This window comes from Oncorhynchus mykiss, chromosome 21 (genome assembly GCF_013265735.2).
Source record: "Oncorhynchus mykiss isolate Arlee chromosome 21, USDA_OmykA_1.1, whole genome shotgun sequence".
Lineage (NCBI taxonomy): Eukaryota > Metazoa > Chordata > Actinopteri > Salmoniformes > Salmonidae > Oncorhynchus > Oncorhynchus mykiss.
Genome location: NC_048585.1, coordinates 18,788,768 through 18,807,441, shown reverse-complemented (window position 1 = coordinate 18,807,441; position 18,674 = coordinate 18,788,768). Strand labels below are relative to the sequence as shown.

Sequence of the window (18,674 nt, the reverse complement as noted above, 5' to 3'; positions counted from 1 at the left end):
TGCTATTTTTACATTTTATTAACCCATCCACCACCGCCCCTCTTCGGAGGACAAATTTATATATATATATATATATATATATATATATATATTTTTTTTTTTTTACAGCTTTTCTGCTACATATACATACATGGTACTTTTATATAAAGCAATCACATAACAATAATACATTACCAAACAACGCAAACAACGTATTATTACCAATTATTACCAATATTATTACCATAGACCTCAGCTACTTAATCCCACCCCTCAGCCACTCTCAGCCCATCCCACCTATCACCATAGACCACCCCTCAGCCACTCTCAGCCCATCCCACCTATCACCATAGACCACCCCTCAGCATTTTATTTACATCCTGTATGGCGCAGCTGTCAACATTTTTGTCCTCAGATGAAACTGGTATATTTTGCTAATTTCGCCAATTCCTTTTCAGCCAATTTGTATCTTTAATATATGGCAGGCAAACAAGTTCCCTATCTTCTCCCTTTTCCACTTGCCTCCTCCATTGTGGTAGTGCTGCAATCAGTTGGTTGTAAATTAGGATTGAGCAGATATTCCTATATATTTATTTTCGATAGCTGCATGTGACATAACTCCATTTCTAGTCATAATATCGTTCATAAATATAATACCATTAAAAATAGTAATCCATAAAGAATGTGTTTTTTTATTAAATCAGTATATTTTAGTTTAACCATAACATTTGTTCTATCTTTTCTGGAGGCTAAAACTGAAATTGTAACCAGCTTCGCATGTCTTGTTTAAGAAAGGGCGACACTTTAAACAAAATGTACTGTTCAATTAGTTGGAAATGAGAAGTTGTAATCTGTATGAAGACGCTATTTTTTAACAAAGGATGAGCCTTTCTTAATAATCTATTGGAGAAACATTTGGGGTTTAAGTATAATTTATGCATGAGTGATGCAAAAAAAAATGTCATATTTAATAATTTTAGCCCCCCAAACTCATTATATAAATAGGCACGTTTAAATTGTCTGGCTTAGCATTCCAAATAAAATGAAATATTTTTTGCTCATATGATTTTAAAAAACGAGTCGTTTGGAGTAGGCAGTGCCATTAGTAAGTAAACTGTGATAGGACCAAAGTGTTAATGTGATTTTTCCATAAATAGACAATTATTTACCTCTCCATGGTTACAGAATCGTATCTATTTTTTCTAACTTTCTATTGAAATTAATTGTGGTAATTTCATTTATATTTTTTGAGATGTGAATACGAAGTAGGTCTACTTCACCATCCGCCCATTTTATTGTTAAACTACAAGGTAGTGTAAACATATTTTAATTTAATCCCATCAGTATGTAAAGTACATCTAATTGTTGGGTTCTTGAAATATCCTTGTTCATGGTACTGAGGGAGAGAGGGGAACGTTTATGTTCTGTTAGGACGCGTTATTGTTAGACGTCATGGTATCCTATGGGAAGGAGAAGGGCCACAGTCTGGTGTCAGTTGTTGGGTTGTAATTTGAAATACATGCTACACCAGAAGTGAATGGTTATCTGTAGGAGGAATGTATATGGTGGGGTCAATTAAGGTTGGATATGTGCCAGGGGCTTGGACTGTTACTGAGTGAGGGAAAGGCAATCACATGGTTGTGGTCACTGATAAGGGTGGAGAGCTGTGGATTAGTGAGGAATCGGGGCCTAGGTCAGGGAGAAGGAACAATTTATTACCCACATCACTTACCTTCCTACCTACCATTAAATATGTAATGTTTAGAGAAAGGGAGGAGACCACCTAAAGTGGGATATAGAGATATATATATATATATATATATATATATATATATATATAATATATATATATATATATATATATATATATCCACACACTTGTGCTGGTGGGAACATGTCTTTGTCTGTTCAGCTATCTGACCCATTTGGTGAATAAACTTGGTTTGAGCTTTTCCTAGTTGTCTGTTAGTTTTTACTCTGTTTATTTAGAACCTAACATAATAAAGAATACTCTGTTTATTACAAGAACACAATGTTCTTAGTAAGTTGTCTCTGTCTTTCTGTCTGTCCATCTCTCTCCCTCTTTCGCTCTCTCTTTCATGCTTGGAGAGAACATGGTAGATGATTAAAAAGTTAATTTGGCACGTCTCGTAGTCATCTGAAGGTCAATAGACAGAGGGAGGAAGGGAGAGAGAGAAAGGAACAGAGGAGAGAGACGAGTGGAACAAAAACCTTCAGTCTTTTATTCTATCAGACAAAGACGATCAGACTCAGGGTTCGGCTTTGACCTATGATAGCAGACAGAAAAAGACAGTGGGTGTATGTGTGTATATACAGTGGCTTATGAAAGTATTGGCATTTTTCCTATTTTGTTGCCTTACACCCTGGAATTAAAATAGATTTGGGGGGGGGGTTGTATCATTTGATTTACACAACATGCTTACCACTTTGAAGATGCAAAATAGTTTTTATTGTGAAACAAACAAGAAATAAGACAAAAAAAAATAACTTGAGCGGGCATAACTATTCACCCCCCCCCCAAAAGTCAATACTTCGTAGAGCTACCTTTTGCAGCAATTATAGCTGCAAGTCTCTTGGGGTATGTAAGCTTGGCACATCTAGCCATTGAGATTTTCGCCCATTCTTCAAGGCAAAACAGCTCCAGCTCCTTCAAGTTAGATGGGTTCCGCTGGTGTACAGCAATCTTTAAGTCATACCACAGATCCTCAATTGGATTGAAGTCTAGGCTTTGACTAGGCCATTCCAAGACATTTAAATGTTTCCCCTTAAACCACTCAAGTGTTGCTTTAGCAGTATGCTTAGGGTCATTGTCCTGTTGCAAGGTGAACCTCCGTCCCAGTCTCAAATCTCTGGAAGACAAACAGATTTCCCCTCAAGAATTTCCCTGTATTTAGCGCCATCCATCATTCCTTCAATTCTGACCAGTTTCCCAGTCCTTGCCGGTGACAAACATCCCCACAGCATGATGCTGCCACCACCATGCTTCACTGTGGGGATGGTGTCCTTGGGGTGGTGTGAGGTGTTGGGTTTGCGCCAGACATAACAGTTTCCTTGATGGCCAAAAAGCTAAATTTTAGTCTCATCTGACCAGAGTACCTTCTTCCATATGTTTGGGGAGTCTCCCACATGCCTTTTGGCGAACACCAAACGTTTGCTTATATTTTCTGGCCACTCTTCCGTAAAGCCCAGCTCTGTGGAGTGTACGGCTTAAAGTGGTCCTATGGACAAATACTCCAATCTCCGCTGTGGAGCTTTGCAGCTCCTTCAGTGTTATCTTTGGTTTCTTTGTTGCCTCTCTGATTAATGCCCTCCTTGCCTGGTCCGTGAGTTTTGGTGGGCGGCCCTCTCTTGGCAGGTTTGATGTGGTGCCATATTCTTTCCAATTTAAAAAAAAATTATGGTTTTAAATTGTGCTCCATGGGACGTTCAAAGTTTTTTATTTTTTATAACCGAACCCTGATCTGTACTTCACTACAACTTTGTCCCTGACCTGTTTGGAGAGCTCTTTGGTCTTCATAGTGCTGCTTGCTTGGTGGTACCCCTTGCTTAGTGGTGTTGCAGACTCTGGGGCCTTTCAGAACAGGTGTATATATACACTGAGATCATGTGACACTTAAATAAAGTCCACCTATGTGCAATCTAACTAATTATGTGACTTCTGAAGGTAATTGGTTGCACCATATCTTATTTAGGGGGTGAATACATATGCACACACCACTTTTCAGTTGTTTTTTGTTTGTTACTTCACCAATTTGGACTATTTTATGTATGTCCATTACATGAAATCCAAATAAAAATCCCCTTAAATTACAGGTTGTAATGCAACAAAATAGGAACACACACACACACACGCGCAATCCTCCCATGTCAATTTGGATGCTGACAAATAGACATTCCCACAGTGAGTGACCAACTCAATGATCCTGTGACTGACAGAAGACAGAGGGGGAAACAAGGATAGAAAATAGAAGAAAGAGGGAACAACACACACTGATGGAGAGAACGAGGAAGGTCGATCGAGGGCAAAAACACAGTAAGGTGACAGAGTGAAAACCTAGTCAAGAGGAGAGATCCTCTACCAACCTACAGTGTCAAAGTCAACCGCAGAGCAGCAGCCTGCTCTCTCTCACAAACACGCACACACACAGGTAATGCTGGGTAGGAGGAGAGGAGAGGGCCTGCGGTACGGTCTGTAGGTTGCAGTCAGACTTAATGACCGCTGAAGAGACAGGGAGGCAAGTGGGCGGCTTGACCGCTGGAGGGACAGGGAAGCGAGTGGGCGGCTTGACCGCTGGAGGAACAGGAAGGCGAGTGGGCGGCTTGACCGCTGGATAGCCAGGGAGGCGAGTGGGCGGCTTGACCGCTGGAGGGCCAGGGAGGCGAGTGGGCGGCTTGACCACTGGAGGGCCAGGGAGGCGAGTGGGTGGCTTGACCACTGGAGGGCCAGGGAGGCGAGTGGGCGGCTTGACCGCTGGAGGGCGAGTGGGTGGCTTGACCGCTGGAGGGCCAGGGAGGCGAGTGGGTGGCTTGACCGCTGGAGGGCCAGGGAGGCGAGTGGGCGGCTTGACCGCTGGATAGCCAGGGAGGCGAGTGGGCGGCTTGACCGCTGGAGGGCCAGGGAGGCGAGTGGGCGGCTTGACCGCTGGAGGGCGAGTGGGTGGCTTGACCGCTGGAGGGCCAGGGAGGCGAGTGGGTGGCTTGACCGCTGGAGGGCCAGGGAGGCGAGTGGGCGGCTTAACCGCTGGAGGGCGAGTGGGTGGCTTGACTGCTGGAGGGCCAGGGAGGCGAGTGGGTGGCTTGACCACTGGAGGGCCAGGGAGGCGAGTGGGTGGCTTGACCGCTGGAGGGCCAGAGAGGCGAGTGGGCGGCTTGACCGCTGGAGGGCCAGGGAGGCGAGTGGGCGGCTTGACCGCTGGAGGGCCAGGGAGGCGAGTGGGCGGCTTGACCGCTGGAGGGCCAGGGAGGCGAGTGGGCGGCTTGACCGCTGGAGGGCGAGTGGGCGGCTTGACCGCTGGAGGGACAGGGAAGCGAGTGGGTGGCTTGACCGCTGGAGGATCAGGGAGGCGAGTGGGCGGCTTGACCGCTGGATAGCCAGGGAGGCGAGTGGGCGGCTTGACCGCTGGAGGGCCAGGGAGGCGAGTGGGCGGCTTGACCGCTGGAGGGCCAGGGAGGCGAGTGGGCGGCTTGACCACTGGAGGGCCAGGGAGGCGAGTGGGCGGCTTGACCGCTGGAGGGCCAAGGAGGCGAGTGGGCGGCTTGACCGCTGGAGGGCCAGGGAGGCGAGTGGGCGGCTTGACCGCTGGAGGGCAAGGGAGGCGAGTGGGCGGCTTGACCGCTGGAGGGCCAGGGAGGCGAGTGGGCGGCTTGACCGCTGGAGGGCCAGGGAGGCGAGTGGGCGGCTTGACCGCTGGAGGGCCAGGGAGGCGAGTGGGCGGCTTGACCGCTGGAGGGCGAGTGGGTGGCTTGACCGCTGGAGGGCCAGGGAGGCGGGTGGGTGGCTTGACCGCTGGAGGGCCAGGGAGGCGAGTGGGCGGCTTGACCGCTGGAGGGCCAGGGAGGCGAGTGGGCGGCTTGACCGCTGGAGGGCCAGGGAGGCGAGTGGGCGGCTTGACCGCTGGAGGGCCAGGGAGGCGAGTGGGCGGCTTGACCGCTGGAGGGCGAGTGGGTGGCTTGACCGCTGGAGGGCCAGGGAGGCGGGTGGGTGGCTTGACCGCTGGAGGGCCAGGGAGGCGAGTGGGTGGCTTGACCGCTGGAGGGCCAGGGAGGCGAGTGGGCGGCTTGACTGCTGGAGGGCGAGTGGGTGGCTTGACCGCTGGAGGGCCAGGGAGGCGAATGGGTGGCTTGACCACTGGAGGGCCAGGGAGGCGAGTGGGCGGCTTGACCACTGGAGGGCCAGGGAGGCGAGTGGGCGGCTTGACCGCTGGAGGGCGAGTGGGTGGCTTGACCGCTGGAGGGCGAGTGGGTGGCTTGACCGCTGGAGGGCCAGGGAGGCGAGTGGGTGGCTTGACCGCTGGAGGGCCTGGGAGGCGAGTGGGCGGCTTAAACCGCTGGAGGGCGAGTGGGTGGCTTGACTGCTGGAGGGCCAGGGAGGCGAGTGGGTGGCTTGACCACTGGAGGGCCAGAGAGGCGAGTGGGCGGCTTGACCGCTGGAGGGCCAGGGAGGCGAGTGGGCGGCTTGACCGCTGGAGGGCCAGGGAGGCGAGTGGGCGGCTTGACCGCTGGAGGGCCAGGGAGGCGAGTGGGCGGCTTGACTGCTGGAGGGCGAGTGGGTGGCTTGACCGCTGGAGGGCCAGGGAGGCGAATGGGTGGCTTGACCACTGGAGGGCCAGGGAGGCGAGTGGGCGGCTTGACCACTGGAGGGCCAGGGAGGCGAGTGGGCGGCTTGACCGCTGGAGGGCGAGTGGGTGGCTTGACCGCTGGAGGGCGAGTGGGTGGCTTGACCGCTGGAGGGCCAGGGAGGCGAGTGGGTGGCTTGACCGCTGGAGGGCCTGGGAGGCGAGTGGGCGGCTTAAACCGCTGGAGGGCGAGTGGGTGGCTTGACTGCTGGAGGGCCAGGGAGGCGAGTGGGTGGCTTGACCACTGGAGGGCCAGAGAGGCGAGTGGGCGGCTTGACCGCTGGAGGGCCAGGGAGGCGAGTGGGCGGCTTGACCGCTGGAGGGCCAGGGAGGCGAGTGGGCGGCTTGACCGCTGGAGGGCCAGGGAGGCGAGTGGGCGGCTTGACTGCTGGAGGGCCAGGGAGGCGAGTGGGCGGCTTGACCGCTGGAGGGCCAGGGAGGCGAGTGGGCGGCTTGACCGCTGGAGGGCCAGGGAGGCGAGTGGGCGGCTTGACCGCTGGAGGGCGAGTGGGTGGCTTGACCGCTGGAGGGCCAGGGAGGCGAGTGGGTGGCTTGACCGCTGGAGGGCCAGGGAGGCGAGTGGGCGGCTTAACCGCTGGAGGGCGAGTGGGTGGCTTGACTGCTGGAGGGCCAGGGAGGCGAGTGGGTGGCTTGACTGCTGGAGGGCCAGGGAGGCGAGTGGGTGGCTTGACCGCTGGAGGGCCAGAGAGGCGAGTGGGCGGCTTGACCGCTGGAGGGCCAGGGAGGCGAGTGGGCGGCTTGACCGCTGGAGGGCCAGGGAGGCGAGTGGGCGGCTTGACCGCTGGAGGGCCAGGGAGGCGAGTGGGCGGCTTGACCGCTGGAGGGTGAGTGGGCGGCTTGACCGCTGGAGGGACAGGGAAGCGAGTGGGTGGCTTGACCGCTGGAGGATCAGGGAGGCGAGTGGGCGGCTTGACCGCTGGATAGCCAGGGAGGCGAGTGGGCGGCTTGACCGCTGGAGGGCCAGGGAGGCGAGTGGGCGGCTTGACCGCTGGAGGGCCAGGGAGGCGAGTGGGCAGCTTGACCACTGGAGGGCCAGGGAGGCGAGTGGGCGGCTTGACCGCTGGAGGGCCAAGGAGGCGAGTGGGCGGCTTGACCGCTGGAGGGCCAGGGAGGCGAGTGGGCGGCTTGACCGCTGGAGGGCAAGGGAGGCGAGTGGGCGGCTTGACCGCTGGAGGGCCAGGGAGGCGAGTGGGCGGCTTGACCGCTGGAGGGCCAGGGAGGCGAGTGGGCGGCTTGACCGCTGGAGGGCCAGGGAGGCGAGTGGGCGGCTTGACCGCTGGAGGGCGAGTGGGTGGCTTGACCGCTGGAGGGCCAGGGAGGCGGGTGGGTGGCTTGACCGCTGGAGGGCCAGGGAGGCGAGTGGGCGGCTTGACCGCTGGAGGGCCAGGGAGGCGAGTGGGCGGCTTGACCGCTGGAGGGCCAGGGAGGCGAGTGGGCGGCTTGACCGCTGGAGGGCCAGGGAGGCGAGTGGGCGGCTTGACCGCTGGAGGGCGAGTGGGTGGCTTGACCGCTGGAGGGCCAGGGAGGCGGGTGGGTGGCTTGACCGCTGGAGGGCCAGGGAGGCGAGTGGGTGGCTTGACCGCTGGAGGGCCAGGGAGGCGAGTGGGCGGCTTGACTGCTGGAGGGCGAGTGGGTGGCTTGACCGCTGGAGGGCCAGGGAGGCGAATGGGTGGCTTGACCACTGGAGGGCCAGGGAGGCGAGTGGGCGGCTTGACCACTGGAGGGCCAGGGAGGCGAGTGGGCGGCTTGACCGCTGGAGGGCGAGTGGGTGGCTTGACCGCTGGAGGGCGAGTGGGTGGCTTGACCGCTGGAGGGCCAGGGAGGCGAGTGGGTGGCTTGACCGCTGGAGGGCCTGGGAGGCGAGTGGGCGGCTTAAACCGCTGGAGGGCGAGTGGGTGGCTTGACTGCTGGAGGGCCAGGGAGGCGAGTGGGTGGCTTGACCACTGGAGGGCCAGAGAGGCGAGTGGGCGGCTTGACCGCTGGAGGGCCAGGGAGGCGAGTGGGCGGCTTGACCGCTGGAGGGCCAGGGAGGCGAGTGGGCGGCTTGACCGCTGGAGGGCCAGGGAGGCGAGTGGGCGGCTTGACTGCTGGAGGGCGAGTGGGTGGCTTGACCGCTGGAGGGCCAGGGAGGCGAATGGGTGGCTTGACCACTGGAGGGCCAGGGAGGCGAGTGGGCGGCTTGACCACTGGAGGGCCAGGGAGGCGAGTGGGCGGCTTGACCGCTGGAGGGCGAGTGGGTGGCTTGACCGCTGGAGGGCGAGTGGGTGGCTTGACCGCTGGAGGGCCAGGGAGGCGAGTGGGTGGCTTGACCGCTGGAGGGCCTGGGAGGCGAGTGGGCGGCTTAAACCGCTGGAGGGCGAGTGGGTGGCTTGACTGCTGGAGGGCCAGGGAGGCGAGTGGGTGGCTTGACCACTGGAGGGCCAGAGAGGCGAGTGGGCGGCTTGACCGCTGGAGGGCCAGGGAGGCGAGTGGGCGGCTTGACCGCTGGAGGGCCAGGGAGGCGAGTGGGCGGCTTGACCGCTGGAGGGCCAGGGAGGCGAGTGGGCGGCTTGACTGCTGGAGGGCCAGGGAGGCGAGTGGGCGGCTTGACCGCTGGAGGGCCAGGGAGGCGAGTGGGCGGCTTGACCACTGGAGGGCCAGGGAGGCGAGTGGGCGGCTTGACCGCTGGCTAAGTTAGCGACCGCTAACATGTCCACCCCAAGCTACCAATGACCTTTAGTTGACCGCATAATAATGTACACTATACACACGGTTCTGAAAGGATCATGATATAGACAACATGTCTGTCTCACACAGATCTAAGAATTTAGGCTAGGTTCTGCCGCATACTGATGACACGTGTGTGTTACCTTGGCAGTCTTGTCAGCGGAGGTGGTGGCGAAGAGCTGTCCGTCAGGCGACACGTCACAGGCTAGCACCGCCCCCTGGTGACACACTAGATCCTGCAGCCGTTCACCACTAGACATGTCCCACACCTGGGGGAAGGGAGCGAGAGGGGGAGACGCTTTCGGTGTCACCTCCCTCTAGTAAATATCCTTCAGTTCATGTAAGTGCACGCTGATTGTAACTTGTTGCTTTTAACAGGTTTTGCATGCATGCGTGTGTTTTTCTAAGTCTTACTGTCTGTCTGTATTACCTTGATGGTGCCGTCAAAGGACCAGCTGAGGAGATGTGTCTCTGAGGAGGGTGTGGTGGTGAGCAGAGAGAAGCATCTGACCTGCTCCTTGTGGCCCTCCAGAACCACACACTCACCTGTCCTCCACCTCCACACCTACAGGGGGGGGGAGAGAGAGGGAGACAGAGAGAGAGCGAGATAAAGCGCGAGAAAGAGCACGAGAGCGATCACCTTCTGGTACTGGAGTGGGTAAAAGTTGCACCTCAACCAGGGATTTAGCACAACCACAGTTATGGAGGGTAAGCTGATCCTGGATCTGTGCCCAGAATGGGAGTATTCAGCTGCTAGGAGGGAATGGGCACTGGGCAGAATATTGGCCTCTATGCAAATATCTCAGACAATTGATTGACATATCAAACTCTCACCACTCCAGAAGCCAGTGGTCAGAGTAACAGCTATGTTGTCTGTATAGAGCTATTCACATTCCCTGTAGGTGAACATTTCCTCAAAGTGAATCTATCCACCAAATATTCCCTTTTCAGCGAAGCTACTCAAACATTATTCATATGAACAGGAGACGGTCCATGGACAGTAAGGGACTAAACAGGAGACTAAACAGGAGAATACAGAGTAAGATGAATACAAAGTGAGGCTGTGCTGTTCTGATTTGCAGCAATGTGGTGCTCTGGATAGTGTGTGTACTTCTGATAGGCAGATAGGTCTGGCAGTGGACAGGCAGTCCTAAAAACTGAAGAGAGGAAATGAGAGAGACAGAGGAGATGAGAGGATATGTTCAGTGAGCTGGAAATGTAGAGGAGAGCTGTTAGGGGTGACAGAGCGGAACAGTCCGAAAACATCAGACACACGCACAGACACACACACATACGCAGACACACAGGGAGGGAATAAACAAACCCCAGAAGAGAAGAGAAGAAAGAAGGATGAGGAAGAAAGAGAAGGGCCCCACCCGTATGGTGGTGTCCTCAGAGGAGGTGATGAGTGTGTGTCCCTCCGGGGTGAACTGGCAGTGGAGAACTGCCCTGGTGTGACCCTGAAGAGTGGCTAGAGAGGTCCCCGACGGCATCTCCAACACCTGGGGAGAGAGAGGGAGGGAGGAGAAGGGAGAGAGACAGATGATTGTATGTCAATCCTTTATTACTGTCAAAAGAGCAAAAACAATCTATTAAAATCACGAGTTGACACACATCCCAATAAGTTGGAGAGGGGTTGACTAACAGAATAGTAAACTTAGAAAAAATTAAATAAAGATATACACACTATATTTAGCTCCCAAACGTGTAAAAACAAGCAACTGCTCAAGTGAGATGGAAAACAGGAGACAGAAAGAAGAGGGAACACAGAGATATTTAGAGGGGAAAGCTGGGGGGATAAATTGATAACCTTCTGACTGTCTATGGGTAAGCCTAGACCAAAACTAGTAAAAGATAAAGATGTGGAGCAAAATAAAAATAATAAAATATATTAGAATAAAAAAGGAGACCAAAGTAATGCGTTTGGGTTGACAGTGATAAGCTCATCAAAAAGGACATGTTTTAAATATTACCGGGCTCTGCGTGCAATTGATCAGTCCATTAGCAGAGTGGATCTGCCCTGACTGCTTTGTGTGAGGGTCTGACAGACAACACTGCCACAGCAGGACAAAAAACAGCTCTGATGCCCAAAGAAATGGCTTCAAGTTACAAAACACCTTTAATCTTATAAAGGGAGACAACGGAAACTCTGACAACATAGAGCACATTATTGAGGTCCTAGAAGTCCGAACTGTCTTACAAACTTCCTGCGCAATCTTTGCTAACTTGACTAAGTAGTTGGACTAAAATATTAAGGCTGAATTCTGTTGACATTGAACTATTGTAAATTGCAAACTTAAGCTATTAAACTTAAGTTATTCATTAAGATGGTAAGATTTAGAAACAATAAGGGCCATACTTGAAGTCTATTAATATTATCGCAAATTAATTCAACCCAATTAACCCTCCTGGTACGATATCTGTAGTGTAAACCAATAAACCAAAAGGCAAAGAAACACACAAGCTCATAACTTTAGACAAAAAATGACTACACATGCATGCAAGCATGCACACACACACAGACACTCACTGCAAGGTGAAATCTCAATCTAGGATTCACCTTGTACTAAAATATTTAAACCTCTCAAATAAAACCCTACTTCAAACAAACGCGTGAGAAGGCTAGCCGCAGGGCATGCCAACCAGAGGACACTCTGCGATGCTACTGGGAAACAAACGTGTGAGAAGGCTAGCCGCAGGGCATGCCAACCAGAGGACGCTCTGCGATGCTACTGGGAAACAAACGTGTGAGAAGGCTAGCCGCAGGGCATGCCAACCAGAGGACGCTCTGCGATGCTACTGGGAAACAAACGTGTGAGAAGGCTAGCCGCAGGGCATGCCAACCAGAGGACGCTCTGCGATGCTACTGGGAAACAAACGCGTGAGAAGGCTAGCCGCAGGGCATGCCAACCAGAGGACGCTCTGCGATGCTACTGGGAAACAAACGTGTGAGAAGGCTAGCCGCAGGGCATGCCAACCAGAGGACGCTCTGCGATGCTACTGGGAAACGGGTTTCAAAAGGTTGCCAGCTCTCCTCAAGGTTTGGGAATGAGGCAGCATTGAGGGTGCTCAGGGCGATATGGGGGAAAGGTTGCCAGCTCACCTCAAGGTTTGGGAATGAGGCAGCATTGAGGGTGCTCAGGGCGATATGGGGGAAAGGTTGCCAGCTCACCTCAAGGTTTGGGAATGAGGCAGCATTGAGGGTGCTCAGGGCATTATGGGGGAAAGGTTGCCAGCTCACCTCAAGGTTTGGGAATGAGGCAGCATTGAGGGTGCTCAGGGCGATATGGGGGAAAGGTTGCCAGCTCACCTCAAGGTTTGGGAATGAGGCAGCATTGAGGGTGCTCAGGGCGATATGGGGGAAAGGTTGCCAGCTCACCTCAAGGTTTGGGAATGAGGCAGCATTGAGGGTGCTCAGGGCGATATGGGGGAAAGGTTGAGTAAAACATGTTAGCGGTAGGAATACTAGTTTGGCTTATGACGCTTAGGAATAAACAGATCAACGAAAGCAGCACAGATCTGATCTGAGAGCAGTGGTCATCGGAGCACCTTACGATGAGCAGGTTTACATGTACTGATCCCTGATCTGTTTTCATCCACTGCCTCCCTAGTGTAATACTGCATACAGAAAGATATGCTGTGACGTGCACCTTAAAACTCCATTTGAACAATAGATCACTCCACAGTACTGGAGCTATCCCTCACCCTAACACTGATCACAATCCCTTTGAGAAGGTCAAGGAACACACACACACACACACACACACACACACACACCTTAAAATACTATTTGAAAAAGATCAGGACTTGATTGAGCCTGGTGCAATGGACAAATGGAATAGTCCCAACAGTGCACACCCTGACCATCTAGGCAGACTAAAGCAAAGTATTTGTAATATGATTTGAAATCAGATCCAAGCACACAGTGGAGGCTGCTGAGGGGAGGACGGCTCATAGTAATGGCTGGACTGGTATTAATCACATAGAAACCATGTGTTCGATACAATTCCATTGACTCCATTCCAGCCATTATTATGAGCCGTCCTCCCCTCAGCAGCCTCCACTGACGCGCACACATGCCATATCACGCTACCATACCTGCACATTGCCTGTTTCTAGCCCTAGCGCCAGCAACAAGCCCCTGTGAGGGGTCAGCCGCTGTAGAGTCCTCCATCCAATGGTCCTCAGTACCTGCCTAACTGTCTTCCCTCCTGCCTGGGGTAGAACACACTCTCTTCAACACTCCTGTCCCTCTCTTCTTTTCCTTCTTAATAGAAAAACAGCATGTCATTTCAGAGGAGAGAACCGAGGCAATCAAAGTGGCAATTACGGCCCAGAAAGAAGACTAGAAGGCATGCGTCAAACTGAGTCAATGACAACGAGGGCATTGCTTTGTGAGTTCATTAGAGTTCTGGTCAATTTTTACCTCTCTGCTCTAATAGCACAGTGGCTCTGATGTGGAGAGTGAGAGAGAGAGAGAAAAGAGAGAGAGCAAAGAGAGCAGAGAGAGCAGAGAGAGCTAGAGGGGGGAGAGAGAGAAAGAGAGAGAGAGCTAGAGGGGGAGAGAGAGAGCTAGAGGGAGAGAGAGTGAGTGCGAGAGAGCGCAAGAGCTAGAGGGGGAGAGAGAGCACAAGAGCTAGAGGGAGCAAGAGAGAGTGCGAGAGAGCGAGAGAGAGAGCAAGAGTTAGAGGGAGAGAGTGCGAGCGAGAGAGAGGGGGGCAGACTACTGCAGCAGCGGACCTGGAAGGACACAAAGCAGCAGCTCCCTCTGGTGGAAATGAGAGGAATTAGATGTAATGGAACATGTAAAGACCAACACAAGTATCCTCACAGTGAAACCAACATTTCCATGGTATGCCCACTTTTCACATGTTAAGTAACTGATATTACACAACCCTGCAGAGTCTTTCAGCTCCACTCATTTCAACCATTATCATCCCTTTATCCCTCAGCCCCTTCTTGTCTGAGAAGAGTAGACAGACACCCAGGTGTGTGTGTGTGTGAGAGAGAAGAGGCCCGAGTTATTATAATCCATTAACCCCTGTGTTGGTTAGAGCCCAGGCCCCCTTTATTAATTAAAGAGGTTCCTGAGGGGACACAGAGAGACAGAGAGCTGGGTATCGTACGGAGGGAGGGAGGGAGGGATGCAGGCAGAGAGAGAGAGAGAGAGTTGGGTACCGTACAGTAGGACTGAGACAGGGTTGACAGGTCAGACAGAGGTTTCCAGCCCAATGTCACCAGCCATTACTGGATGTGAGAAACACCTCCTCCAGCAAGGTGAACATGATTTTTACACACACACACACACACACACACACACACACACCACTTCGACCAAGCATAGGCAGACCACAGTAGTCACAATGCTACTAGAATAGCACCAGTGGAAAAACTGTCAAACTTAGTTTTGGTGCAACATTGTGTACAGCTTTACCTTCAAAAATGTCTCTTCCTGCCTTTCCTACAGCTCAGTTGGTCTTTATCAAGTTTGGCAGTGATACCGTCTTCTCCAGCCAAAAAGCCTTTTACATTTCTGGCACTTTTCCCTCATAGCACCTGCACTTTTGTCAAGTTAAGCATAAATTATACGTAAGCATTTTCCTACTTTTGTGTCCTTGAAGATTTTTGCTTTCTGGTATGTGTGTGAGGGTAAAAGTGTGTGTATATGTGAGCGTACCTGTGTGTGTGTGTGTGTACCTGTATCGTCCCATCCTCTCGTCCCAGCCCCACGGCTGAGGTCTGTGAGCAGATAGCAGTGTGTGTGTGTGTACCTGTATAGTCCCATCCTCTCGTCCCAGCCCCACGGCTGAGGTCTGTGAGCAGATAGCAGTGTGTGTGTGTGTACCTGTATCGTCCCATCCTCTCGTCCCAGCCCCACGGCTGAGGTCTGTGAGCAGATAGCAGTGTGTGTGTGTGTACCTGTATAGTCCCATCCTCTCGTCCCAGCCCCACGGCTGAGGTCTGTGAGCAGATAGCAGTGTGTGTGTGTGTGTGTGTGTACCTGTATCGTCCCATCCTCTCGTCCCAGCCCCACGGCTGAGGTCTGTGAGCAGATAGCAGTGTGTGTGTGTGTACCTGTATAGTCCCATCCTCTCGTCCCAGCCCCACGGCTGAGGTCTGTGAGCAGATTGCAGTGTGTGTGTGTGTACCTGTATAGTCCCATCCTCTCGTCCGAGCCCCACGGCTGAGGTCTGTGAGCAGATAGCAGTGTGTGTGTGTGTGTGTGTGTGTGTGTACCTGTATCGTCCCATCCTCTCGTCCCAGCCCCACGGCTGAGGTCTGTGAGCAGATAGCAGTGTGTGTGTGTGTACCTCTATAGTCCCATCCTCTCGTCCCAGCCCCACGGCTGAGGTCTGTGAGCAGATTGCAGTGTGTGTGTGTGTACCTGTATAGTCCCATCCTCTCGTCCGAGCCCCACGGCTGAGGTCTGTGAGCAGATAGCAGTGTGTGTGTGTGTGTGTGTGTGTGTGTACCTGTATCGTCCCATCCTCTCGTCCCAGCCCCACGGCTGAGGTCTGTGAGCAGATAGCAGTGCAGCAGATACGAGACTCCTGGTTCTCTGACTGGAACATCACCGCTCCGGTCCTCCCATTCCTCACCTGAAACACACGCCAGCCTGCTGGGTTAACACCTGTCACATCTGTAAGACGTCATTGTGTGTGTGTCCAGCCCAGCTCTCTCACCTGCAGTCTGTTGCGGTTGTCGGCAGCGACCACAGTAATGTCACCGTTGTTAAAGAGCACGTCAGAGTCCCTCTTCAGACAGACAGCCGAGGAGGTGTGGACTTTATTAGTCTCCCACACCTGACACACATATAACAAAGGCATTACATTTTTTTATGCTATTAAAAAGGTTAAATGATTAAGTACAATATGTCACAAGAAGGGTTAACTGATGAAGACAGATTGGACAAATTATTGACAGACAGCACACACACACACACACACACACACACTTACCCTGACGGTCTGGTCATCAGAACAGGAGAGCAGTAGAGATCCGTCAGGGGAGAACTGGACTCCGTGGACCCAGCTCAGATGACCACTACAGTCAGCCATCTTCTTACTGGTCTCTATGTCCCACAGCTGGAGGGAGGAGACGTATGATGTCATATCCTGCCGTATGATGGTGTAGTAGTTTGATAGGGCTATAGCCACCATGTGTGTACATGGCACAGTGTAATAGTCAACAGGCTGTGTGTGTGTGTACCTCCACAGCATAGTGTGACAGTGCGATGGCCACCAGGTTGCTGCTGGGGCAGGCGTGACAGTACTGCACCGTGCTCAGACGACTGGTCCGGATCTCTAACAACATGGCCGCCGTCTCTACATCAAACACCTGGGAACAGCAGGAGGGATCTGTCACTACACCATAGTTATCGCTCTCTAGTGCAACTGCCAATATGTGTGGCACAAAATGGCTGGCTTCCATGCATAAGCTAGTGATATTGTGATATCTAGACACTTCTTGATGGCCCCTTGAAGGGCACAGAGGTTGTTAGGTCAGACCATGTAGAGATCTAATTGTAAGTTGATCTGGAGTCTTTGCTAAATGACTCAAATGTAATGTGAACTGTAAAGGACATGACAGGATGGGATTAAATGGAAGCAATATGGTAATAGCCTGATAAGCTGCTAAGTGAAGTCTCAACTGCAGGTTTGGTTTTCATTCATTTTTCTGACTTTGCAGCTGTCCCATCTAGCGGGAACCGGCTCAGTTCTGCCTCCAGGGCAAGACTCATGACAATACATGTCAACCTGCATCTCAACCATGGATGATGATTTCCATATCTTCCAACTTGGCAAAGTGTGGGATTGTGAAGGGAAAAGCAGACCGAAGAAAAGAAAGGGAAAGAGACGGAGAGAAAACAGAGATTCAGGTGGAAAACAAAAGGGGTTCCAACTGCTGTTTCTACGAGCCATAATTGTTTTTAAAGTCCATCAAGCTATCTATTCTTCTATAAATACTAGCCTACAAACTGACAACTCTGACATTCAACGCCACTCTGACATTCAACGGCACTCTGATTCCTGGAGTGGAGAGAACAGACACAGAGACCTTTACATTTCCCAGGAGTGGGACGGCTTCATTCTCAGTCAGAACACACGCTTCTACCCTCTGATGGACAGACAGGCCCAAATACCAAAACATGAAAGACAAGTTGTCCAGGGCATTCTCATTGCTTCACGGACAGATTGCTCTAGGAGCAGTTTACTAGACAAGAACATACCGCTAAACACAAATATATTGACAGAATTTGACAGATAGGCTACGCAGTGCGTCGACACGGTGTACAACACATTATGAACACCTGCTCTTTCCATTACAGACTGACCAGGTGAATCCAGGTGAAAGCTTATTGATGATCCACTTCAAATCAGTGTAGATGAAAGGGAGGAGACAGGTTAAAAATCCTTCTTTAAGCCTTGAGACAATTGAGAAATGGATTGTGTACGTGTGCCATTCAGAGGGTGAATGGGCAAGACGAAAGATTTAAGTGCCTTTGATCGGGGTATGGTAGTAGGTGCCAGACGCACTGGTTTGTGTCAAAAACTACAACGCTGCTGGGTTTATCACAGTTTTATCAAGAATGGTCCACCACCCAAAGGACATCCAGCCAACTTGACACAACTGTGGGACACAATGGAGTCAACATGCCAGCCCAGGACCTTCACATCCGGCTTCTTCACCTGCAGGATCGTCTGAGACCAGCCACCGGACAGCTGATGAAACTGTGGGTTTGCACAACTGAAGAATTTCTGCACAAACAGTCAGAAACCATCTCAGGGAAGCTCATCTGCATGCTAGTCGTCCACAGCCGCAACATTCCCCAGGCCAATATCAACAGCCTGATCAATTCTATGCAAAGGAGATTTCACACTGCATGAAGCAAATGGTGGTCACACCAAATACTGACTGGTTTTCTGATCCACGGCCCAACTTAAAAAAAATTTAAAACATTTTAAGGTATCTGTGACCAACAGATGCATATCTGTATCCCCAGTCATGTGAAATCCATAGATTGGGGCCTAATGAATTTATTTACATTGACAGATTTCCTTTTATGAACTGTAACTCAGTAAAATCTTAGAAATTGTTGCATGTTGGGTTTCTATTTTTGTTCAGTGTAGTGTTAGCCATAGCAAGTTACCGAAGTCCATTCAACATTCAGCCAGTTCCTACTCTGATGCAACATGCTAAACAAATCTGGTCCGAATCATGACATCATCCCTGTGCCCACGCCACGGCCCCATGCCAGCCTGACGGAGCAGAGCAGAGGCTTACTCACTCAGCAGGGGAGGGCTGGCTCTTCAACACTCACAAAGACTGCGTTCCTGGCAGCACAGATGATGGTCCTGCCGCCTGCTGACCAGGTGCTGCACTTCACCATGACCTCCGTCTGCTCTCTCTGCTCCGAGAACATGTCCGCCACGTCTATGGACTTCCACTCATTGGCCGAGGACACCTCCCACAGCTGAAACACACATGCAAGCACACAGGTAGGCACGCACACATGCATGCATACAGAAACACATACACAGGTACGTACAATTAATGTTGTTAAATACATAGTAGTAGTCTACACCTAAATTAAAAACCTTTATCTTTATT

At 52.1% G+C, this 18,674-nt stretch overlaps 1 protein-coding gene across 3 annotated transcripts in view; it reads right to left on the bottom strand.

Annotated features, from left to right (window-relative positions):
* LOC110499902 (apoptotic protease-activating factor 1) overlaps nucleotides 1-18,674 on the bottom strand; it is a 70,213-nt gene that overhangs the window by 33,019 nt on the left and 18,520 nt on the right. For all 3 annotated transcript variants that reach the window (XM_036957158.1, XM_036957159.1, XM_036957160.1), the window contains 8 exons: nucleotides 18,385-18,537; nucleotides 16,272-16,400; nucleotides 16,022-16,147; nucleotides 15,746-15,865; nucleotides 15,536-15,661; nucleotides 10,439-10,564; nucleotides 9,493-9,627; nucleotides 9,206-9,331 (listed from right to left, as the gene is read on the bottom strand). In XM_036957158.1, the coding sequence (XP_036813053.1) occupies nucleotides 9,206-9,331; nucleotides 9,493-9,627; nucleotides 10,439-10,564; nucleotides 15,536-15,661; nucleotides 15,746-15,865; nucleotides 16,022-16,147; nucleotides 16,272-16,400; nucleotides 18,385-18,537 (1,041 nt within the window). The remainder of the gene's footprint in view (nucleotides 1-9,205; nucleotides 9,332-9,492; nucleotides 9,628-10,438; nucleotides 10,565-15,535; nucleotides 15,662-15,745; nucleotides 15,866-16,021; nucleotides 16,148-16,271; nucleotides 16,401-18,384; nucleotides 18,538-18,674) is intronic.